Source organism: Chelmon rostratus, chromosome 5, assembly GCF_017976325.1.
Source record: "Chelmon rostratus isolate fCheRos1 chromosome 5, fCheRos1.pri, whole genome shotgun sequence".
Taxonomy (NCBI): domain Eukaryota; kingdom Metazoa; phylum Chordata; class Actinopteri; order Chaetodontiformes; family Chaetodontidae; genus Chelmon; species Chelmon rostratus.
Window position 1 is genome coordinate 6,017,267 of NC_055662.1, and position 9,099 is coordinate 6,026,365.

The window sequence follows — 9,099 nt, forward strand, 5'->3', positions numbered from 1 at the left end:
GTGTCTAACACATGAAGCTCTTTGGAAAGTCGGTGTGACAGCAAGACGTAGGTCAATGGCAGTAATCGATCAGCAGGGGTCGCCATTTTAAAGAATAGTGAAAAAGACTATTTTAGCATTGGTGTGGTAAGTCTTCAGATCCTTTACTTAAGTAACATCACTAATACCAATATGAAAAATACTACAAGTAAAAGTCCTGTATTGAAAATGTTACATTAAAAATAAAAGTAATCACTGCAGAAAAAATTGTGACTCTTACAACATTATTTATTAAATCATTAGATTATTACTACATTAATATAAAAGTAGGATTTAACTTTTTAATTATATTGTATAGAACTACAGCCATTAGTTATTTTCATTATGCATTAGTCTGCTGATTATTTTCTCCATTAATTCATTGATTGTTTGGTGTGTAAAAATTCTAGTGAGACAGAATTTGAGTATTTCTCACAGTAAAAATAGTGAGAAATGCAGTCACAACTACCCAGAGTGAACTAGTTGGGTAAATTCATTTCTAACAAAACATCATAACATCACAACTAAAGCTGTCTGATAAATGTAGAGTAAAAAGTATAATGCTTCCCTCTGAAACATAGTGGAGTAGAAGTACAGTACTTGAGTAAATATACTGATGAATATTTATGCAAACAACAATAAGCTTAGTAATGTAGCATTCTTCCAAGATATTACAAAAATAAAGAATGGTTCATATCAAAGCGGCATGGCCTGTGTCACTTATGCTCACATCAATCATGAAACCTTAAAGAGAGAAAAAAGTGCAACATCAAAAGTCATTAGGTAAATCACCGGCCCTTGAAGGAAGAAAAATCGAGTAATAAAAACCTTATTGACAAAAGAAGGCATTTTTTGGCTTGTGTTTTGGGACATTTACAGTCCATAAATATACTCCCTGCTCTCTCACTGCAGCAACAGACGGGAAGTGGAGTGTAATGCTCTCACTTTCACTGTGCAGACAGGGCCCGGAACAGGGCGCAGCTCAATCTGTGTTTCCCTTTCACTAGCCTATTGGGGGCACTTCTGGGTGCTTTTGTAAATTTATGTAATATGAAATATGGAAGTTTTTATATTAAAAAAGTTTACTGGCAAACTTAAAACGAGATGAAAATATTCATAATCAATCAATTCAAATCACAAAAGCAAATTTAGATCCAAAAATGAAAAATTGTGGAAATTAAACCAATCAAGAATATGACTTTACTACAGAGCCAGTTAGACAATATTTAAGAGGAGAAAACTAGATGTGCCTTAGTAAGATGAAGACTTAAAGGGATTGAAATTGGTTGTTATGTTTAACTTTGGATGCAAAAACAGGACTCAGACACACGGCTTGCAAAAGTTCAAATGCAATTTTATTGAAGAGATGGAGATCTGGAGATCTGAGCTGTTGGCTGGAGAGGACTGGCGGTGCTGAGCGAGGCAGGCAGACTGAGAGCACAGGGAGGAGGTAGACCTGTGCTTAAGGTCCACCTCCAGGAAAACACAGGACTCAGAGTTTCAAACAACGCCAGCAGTTTCTACACTGGATCTAAAATCGGCCATAGCTTACCATTTATATACATATATTCAATATACATTTACAGACATTTCAAATGAGATTGATCAAATTTACACTAATTCAGGCTGATTCAGAGTGAAAACAGAATGTCATTCAGAGTTAATTTGGATGGTTTGCAAGCTTTAAACTATTTAGGAGCATGAAAAGAAAGGATGACGTCTGTTCCACTCCGGTAAAACAAAAGGCATTAGCACTGGTTTCAACGACCTCAGCAGCCTTTAGCCCAGTATACTGTTTCAATATCATAAAACATGGAACAAACAGCCTGTTTATTGCAGACACATAACAGGCTGTACACTGTGCATGTTTTCTCATTTAGCACCATAAACACTGACATCCATTATCTCCATGGTAGCAGCAAACTGATTTCAGTCTAAGACCTGTCGGTTGTAAATCCCTAAAACAATAAAGTTGTACTGGAAAACACTGAGCCTGTGCTGCCACTTCAATGAACAGCAAATGAACAGCACATTTAGGCATGAATGTCTCTGTAGTAACTCACTAGAATGTGAAAGTGATGCATTCCCACGTTTCAAATAACAGTGGGCTGAAATTGATCAAAATGCCTTCCCTCAGAGTTTATGTAGAGTTAATGTCTCCATGTTGACTGCACTGTCCTCATGAGGCTCAGACTATCAACAGTTCAAACTCATTACACAACATACCTGATGGGTGGAGCATTTCCCCCTCTGCGCTGCACGTTTATCTCAAGTGAACACATTGGCCAGCAGGGGTCACTGTTCATAATGATATTCTTCACTAAGCTGTCGAAATGTATTAATCCACTGTGGACAATTTCCACGCTCCATCTTTGTCTATGGCTCTACAGGATCATGTAGAATTTTAGGCTCTAAATACTGGTTCCATGTGGTTTTTGGCTATAGGATAAGTCATTGCAGTGCAAAGGCTCCCCCTCTGTGCAAGGAGACTTATCTTTCAAGGACTTTGCACACCCTTTCATTTGCACAGTGAGAGCTCTTTCTTAACTGAACTCTATATCTACTTTTATTCTATTTATATTATCCTTTTGTTTTTAATCTGGCACAGTAGTTTTTATGCACAGGTATGTATTTTTAAAAGTGCTTTTTATTACGTACCTCAGGTCAGCTAAGTGTAAGCTACATGTTTCCCTTCAGGGATCAATACAGCACTCAGCATATCTATCTGCCTATCTAAACACTTCTACCACTGCTGGTTTGTGTCAGCCCACAGTTTGTACATATTGTCACACTTGATTTTAGACTGGTCATTTGACAAAAACAACACAAAACATAAACCAAACATGAGTATTTCAAGGCATGAATCTATTTCCTATGCACATCTTGGACATGTTATGCTGATGTATGGAACAAGTTCATGTATAGATCAAGAGGCCTTTTTAAGCACACGCGTTTTAATGATAGACAACTTTGGGGACATTTCATTTTTGACAGAGGAAATTTTATGTAATGACACATCAGTTCATTGTTTCCAATTTGAGGCTATCTGAAGCTACACATCATGACCACGTTTGCCATCCATCCTCTGTCTTCTCGCACTGATGGTCCACTCTCCTCAAATCCTTGATTGAAGCATCCATCTTCAGGTCAGCGGTGACAGCAATCTTCTGTTCCTCTGAGGGGTGAATGTGAACCATTGTGTAGAAGCAAAAGCATCACCTAATGATTTTTTGCTAAAACAAATGTATAATTCATAGTTTGGCTTAAAGTGGTGGGGTTGTTGCTGAGCACTTGCTATTTAGATCCTCATGAAGATTTGTGTGTCCTTCCAATATGGGCCTGACAGAGACATGGCCTTTGAAAAGTTACAAAAACACAGCAAAGCAGCCAAGCAATCAATGGTACCATATCAACTGAAGACTTACACTAATGAAGAGTGGGACCGATAGTCCCATAAATATCTCTAACCACAGAAAAATCACAGACTGAGCAGCTCAGGCGAGATGCTAGAGTCCCACAGGTTGCACTCCTCTTTTCCTGGACCTTTCATCTTTGTCCACTTCTCGTCCCACAGTCCCGAGGTCTTATTTTCCTTTCATCAGCAAAGGAGCTACTGTCCTCCTGTGCTATCAACAATGGCAAAGATTATAAGTCCAATAATGATGGCTGCAGCTACCACTCCGATGCCAATAAACACAATTTTCATCTTCTTGTTCTCCCATCTTTTCTTTTGCTTCACCTGGTTGGCGGTCTTTTCGAAAGCTTTGCTCTGAGGAAAAACACATACACACAAATAGAAGGTGTTACATTATGCTGTTGTGCAACTACGCAGCTTTTAAATGCCTGATAGTCTTGAATGTATGGAACAAATGCTAAGATTAATGTATTTGCCGAATACCAACTTACATATATGACACCTCCAAACCCTTCTACGAAAACATATCCAATGCAGGAAACCCATCTTTCTACATGAACAAATCAGTGTGTTTATCTGTGATGAAGCTGAATATCACAGCCTATTTTGTAGTTTCATCTGTCTGAGGAACTCAATGTGGAGTAAATTTCTCCATTATTTCCCAGCATTCCCTTTGTTAAAGAGGCTACATTCAAAATGTTTATATTAACAACTGATCACATGACTACTTTGGTCCGTCTGGGTGTTGACGAGCATTGTTTCCATGTTGACCCATTGACCCATGTAATATCACACTGGTGAGCAGTACCCAGACAAGTAAAAAAGCAACCAGAGAGACTAAAATGTTCAAGGACGCCCGGTGATAGCGTAGATTAGCATAGATAAGGTACAACAAACTATGAAAGCAGCTTAAAGATGCTCAAATCAGCCTTTTCATGTTGACAATGGATCAGCTGACTATACGTAATGCGACAAGGGTCCCCTGTAATGATGACCCATATTACCCGACTCTGCAGTTCCTCATAGGTGTATGGAGTGTTTTAGCGCCTTCAGCTCATTGTTTTGGTTTTACGACCACATTTCACTGTTTTGGTTCAGTCCCTAGCATTGTTTTTGGCCCCAGGAGGCTGATGTTTTCAACAAAAAGGTCTAAAATCACATGTATGCTATCTGTCCAGCATTCAACAACAGGCACACAAAGTTAGCGACCACTGCTAACAGCAGCTAAAAAGCCAATTATTTCCCTCGGGCATTGTTTGAAAGCAAAAAACAGAGCTAAAAGGAGAGCATATATCAGACTGACAATCTGATACAAACACGACTCTTAACGAAGTTAATGTTTCTCTGCATCTGCTGGATGTTTAAAGAAGCAACTGCTTACTGAAAACCTGCCTTATCGACTTAAAGGTGAAAACACAGAATATGTGAGTGTTGTGTTTACAGCTTGTTTCACTGGCCCCAAGTGTCCAAAAAAACAGCTAATGCAAGTTTAAAGCTGTATTTTTTTGGCCACCGACATATCATCACTGCATAAAGTTGCTATGATGAATACGTTTGTGTACGATATACATCCAGCAGACACAACATAAGCATGCATCTGGAATTGTGTTTCTGGCCACCTGAACAATGTAAGTCTGTCTGTTTGGTGCTGAGCAGGCAAAACGCAGTGGGTTTACCACAGCTTCTTCGCTGTAAACAGCTGCTCGGTGCTGCTGGAAAACAGCAGTGGGTCTGTAACACCAAAACAATGAGCTGAAAGAAGCTAAGACGCTCTGTAGAGCTGAGAGGAACTGCAGAGTCTGGTGATAATTCTCTGTGGGTTTTTCAGTATGAGTGATCCCCTTCACATTACATGCAGTCATTTGGTCCATTGCTAAAATAAAAATACTGAATGGTGCGCCTTTAAGTTTGATCATGGTACCAAATGTCCATCAGCGCTGAGCTTCAGCCTGGGAGCTGCTTTCCCAGTTTGCCTGTGCTCATAATCCACATCATCAAAGGTGCGGCTCTTGAACTTAAATTTCAGTCGTCTGCCTGTTTGCTTTTTTACTTCTCTGAGAACTCTGTGATGTAACACAGTCCAACGGGGAAATGTGGGAACGATATGACCTGCTTGTCGACCCCCGGACGGACATTTGCCTCGTGGCATGTCCTGGACTCACTCTGTCATACCCAGGGAGACCAGCTCACTTCATTCATCTTAGGAAACAATAGGAAATACCTCTCTAAAAATAGCGCCATAAAACACAATCAGGATGTAAATTGTACATTTGTTTTCCTCTCCAGCTCCACCTAAGGTGTATTTATAGACATCAATATGACATTTCCTAGTTTTATTCCCTAGATGCCTGTGGAAAGGGAGTCTGTGCCATTTGCTCCAGTCATTTAATTTGTCCACACAACTGTTTATGGACAACAGGTTATTTAACTCTCAGTTAAAATAACCCTGGGTTACCTTTGCCAGCAGCTCATCCGCCCTACCCTCCAGGTCTTCCAGTTTCCCAGATCTCTCATCAGCCTTGTTCAGGTTGTCCAGCATGATGACCGTCACCTCCTCCACGTCCTCCTGGGCCTGCTGCAGGCGGCTCTTCCCATTCTCCTGTCCAATCGACACACACCATGTTTAAAGAGTGAGGCGTGATGTGGATTAACCTTGTCATTTGGGACTTGCAGGAATTTATGGGCTCACATTGTTTGAACTTTCCATGAGTGAAAGAAAGATAAAGTTATGGATCATAGTCATTTCTGGTTGTTCACATCCAGTGTCCGCTTTTTGTTTGTTAGGAAAAATCTCCTGCCACACAGGATGTGATGCATTTTATGTTTTCAGATAAACAGTGGAAGTTAGTAAGCATGACCAGTCGTTGACACCAGAAATACCTCGCAATGTGCACTCAGCACGTAAAACTGTAACCAGATTAAAAATATGAGGAATTTATGGACGTCCACTTTAAAATCCAGAATGTAAGGATTTGGTATATAACTGGACATAGCATTGGACATCCCATGCCAGCATGTACTTAAGTCTCAAGGTTGAACTTCCACGTTTTGACCTCTCGTTCTTGTTCCTGCTGACTTTGAATGCACTTATTGTAAGTCGTCTTGAAATGAATGTCATTTAATTTCATTTTACTTTAGTCCTCCTGAACGTCAGAAAGGTTTTTCTGCACAATTCCACCATCTTTATGCATAAATAGTCTGCACATCATAGGGAATACTTGTTTTGGAGAACAACTATTTCAGCTTGGGTTTGGAGCCTGCATTACCAACTCTGGCCATGGAATTTAAGAGACGTGGGCATTTACCTGGCAGTGAGAACTTCAACGGCTGCATTATGGGAAATGTGGGATAGTAAGGACATCTCGGTGCCTTTAAGGTCTTTTGGTCAATAGCAGTGCTGAAGATTTAAGTACTCAGACTGCTTTTTTGCACTAATTAGTGCTTCAGTTATGTCATTACTGTCAAAAGTTTTTGCTCCTTTCTAAAATTTGAACTTTAAATGTGTAATTCCTTCATGTTTCTGTCTGCACAATTTTCAAAGAGTAAGTAAAATGAGCTTGTAGTTCAGACTGGCTGCCAACTGAAAAAACTGAACCTCTGCCTGCCTGATACAGATCAGACTGGCTCGCTGTTTTCTAAACATACCAACAGTGTTGCCGTGAAGTTTAGCAGAACAAGTCATCCTGCTGACATGTTTTTTACGCAGACTGAAGCATGAATACATTGACTGTTATTTGAAGTCACCAAAGCACTGAAACTTGAAGCTGATGTGAGACAACAACAACTTATGAGAATGAAGTAGGACAGGTTCTCCCAGGTCAGTGTGCGAGCAGCAGCTGTCTGCACTATCCTCTAAGAGGCCGGACAGTGAATGAACCAAACAACAACAGGTTAACTGCAGACTGCTGAGGGCCCTGGAGCAGGATATTTGGAGAGTAGTTTGACCTCAAAGCAATTAGCATCCTGACAGGTTTCTCCTTCACCTTCGCCCTTTGAGCCATGAAAGGAAGCCACCATCTCAGAAGCTGACAGGAACAGGAAACCGACAGATAGAGCAAAACAAGTTCGCTCTCGACATCTGATTTCATGATTCACTGTCAGTTCCTGTTAAAACTTACTGTGTGTGTACTGTATGCAGGTTCACAGAAGGCTGAGAAGAGCAGACTTTACACTAATGGCCGGAAGCAGATTCATAGATGCCCTGAAAGGCCAGTTATCTCATTTTTGGCCCACCAAATGGTACTTGAACAATAGTCTGTGTTTAAAATTCAGCCGGCGACGTCTTAACACAGGAACTGCTGCCCATTCCAGTTCCCCTCCTTGTTTCCTTCCTTCCTTCCCTCACTCCCTCCCTCCTGCCTGCATTAATGTACCTGGCATATCCAGGGAAACCACACCCACATCGTGTAATAGCATATTCATTATAGCACAGTGAAACCTGCTGGCCTGTTAGATAATAATACTTATCCTGTGTTTTCAGTAACACCTAATAGACCTCATTCATATTGAAGGGGAGCATGCATGGAGGTCACTGGGATGTAAGCAACGCTGCTGCTGACTGCCAAAAATGCATTCTTAATTCATGACCCAATGGCTTCATGTCTAAAAAATAAAAATGCAGTTTTGTTTTGTTTTGTTTTATTTACACCCCTCTCTGACTTCACACCTGCTGCTCTTGAATTTAACCCTCAGCATGAGTCGACCCACTCCCTGACATGAACTCACTCCACATCAGCAGTGCGAAGACACTCGTGATGCTTTCATTTTGGCTTTTTCAGTGCATGCTTGCATTCTTGTATTTACAGTAAACGCATTCACGTCTATGAGAATCAGCTCGAGGTGTTTCGATCTGACACCACAGTCACGTGTGTCTAATTTAATTTTTAAAAAAGTGTTCTGAATGTCAGTTTAGCTATTTTCTGGGAAAATATTGGTCATTTAAAATGGAAGACGTGACAGTTGACATCAACATGTAGCTGCTGTCCCATCTGCCCACAAACTGTGCAGCCCCTGAAACTATATTAGAAAAGCATCGTCCAAACAAAGTCTCCTCTCTTACCTCGCTCTTCTCCTGGAAGCTGACAGCTCTGATCACAAAGTAACTCAGCCCACAGGACTTTGATCTCCACTTACCATGTCTTTCGCGGCTCGTGCTGTGCTTGTGTCGAGGCTGTCACCGGATCCAATGCATTAATAGAGCGACTCGAGTGAACTTCAGAAACAGGAAACGCAGCAGCTCAGCACTCTCAAACCTGCCTGCCTGTCCCACCTGGTGCTGCGAAGCGACCCGCCGCAACGTCTCGCTGCCGTCCTTCGTCTCTGCACGCTTTATTTGCGCCTGAACTGGCCCCCGTCACTTTCACTTCTCCGGAGCTGCGGTCGACCCTCCGCCTGCTCACTCTGCGCTCACTTGATTCTGATGCGTTCAGGGTATTCCCGGAAACTTTCCACGGTGAACACGTGACCGCAAGGCAGGCTCGATAAAGTCTTCTGTTGGCAGGGCCGAACACGATGCTTCCCTCATTTTACCAGGTCCATAAAGGCCGATTCACAGTCGTGGGAAATAAACTAAGCGCTTTCTCAGGTACAATGTTGGAGTATTTCCACTTTATGCTACATCACACTTTCACTCTGCTGCATTTGTTTTACTGGCTTTAGAAAATCCA

General features: G+C 41.3%; 1 protein-coding gene across 1 annotated transcript; it reads right to left on the reverse strand.

Annotated features, from left to right (window-relative positions):
* Nucleotides 1-2,654: 2,654 nt before the first annotated feature.
* Nucleotides 2,655-8,832, reverse strand: vamp5 (vesicle-associated membrane protein 5). Its single transcript, XM_041937958.1, has 3 exons — nt 8,567-8,832; nt 5,889-6,032; nt 2,655-3,787 (listed from the first exon to the last, which is right to left on the reverse strand). Exons 1-3 carry the CDS (start codon nt 8,567-8,569, stop codon nt 3,629-3,631), a joined length of 306 nt encoding a protein of 101 aa, XP_041793892.1. The 5' UTR covers nt 8,570-8,832; the 3' UTR covers nt 2,655-3,628.
* Nucleotides 8,833-9,099: the final 267 nt, after the last annotated feature.

Excerpts from the sequence above, each read along its gene's own strand:
- vamp5 (XM_041937958.1), bottom strand. Across the intron at positions 3,788-5,888 it reads CGGATGAGCTGCTGGCAAAG|AGCAAAGCTTTCGAAAAGAC; the intron begins GTAACCCAGGGT and ends GTTTTTCCTCAG.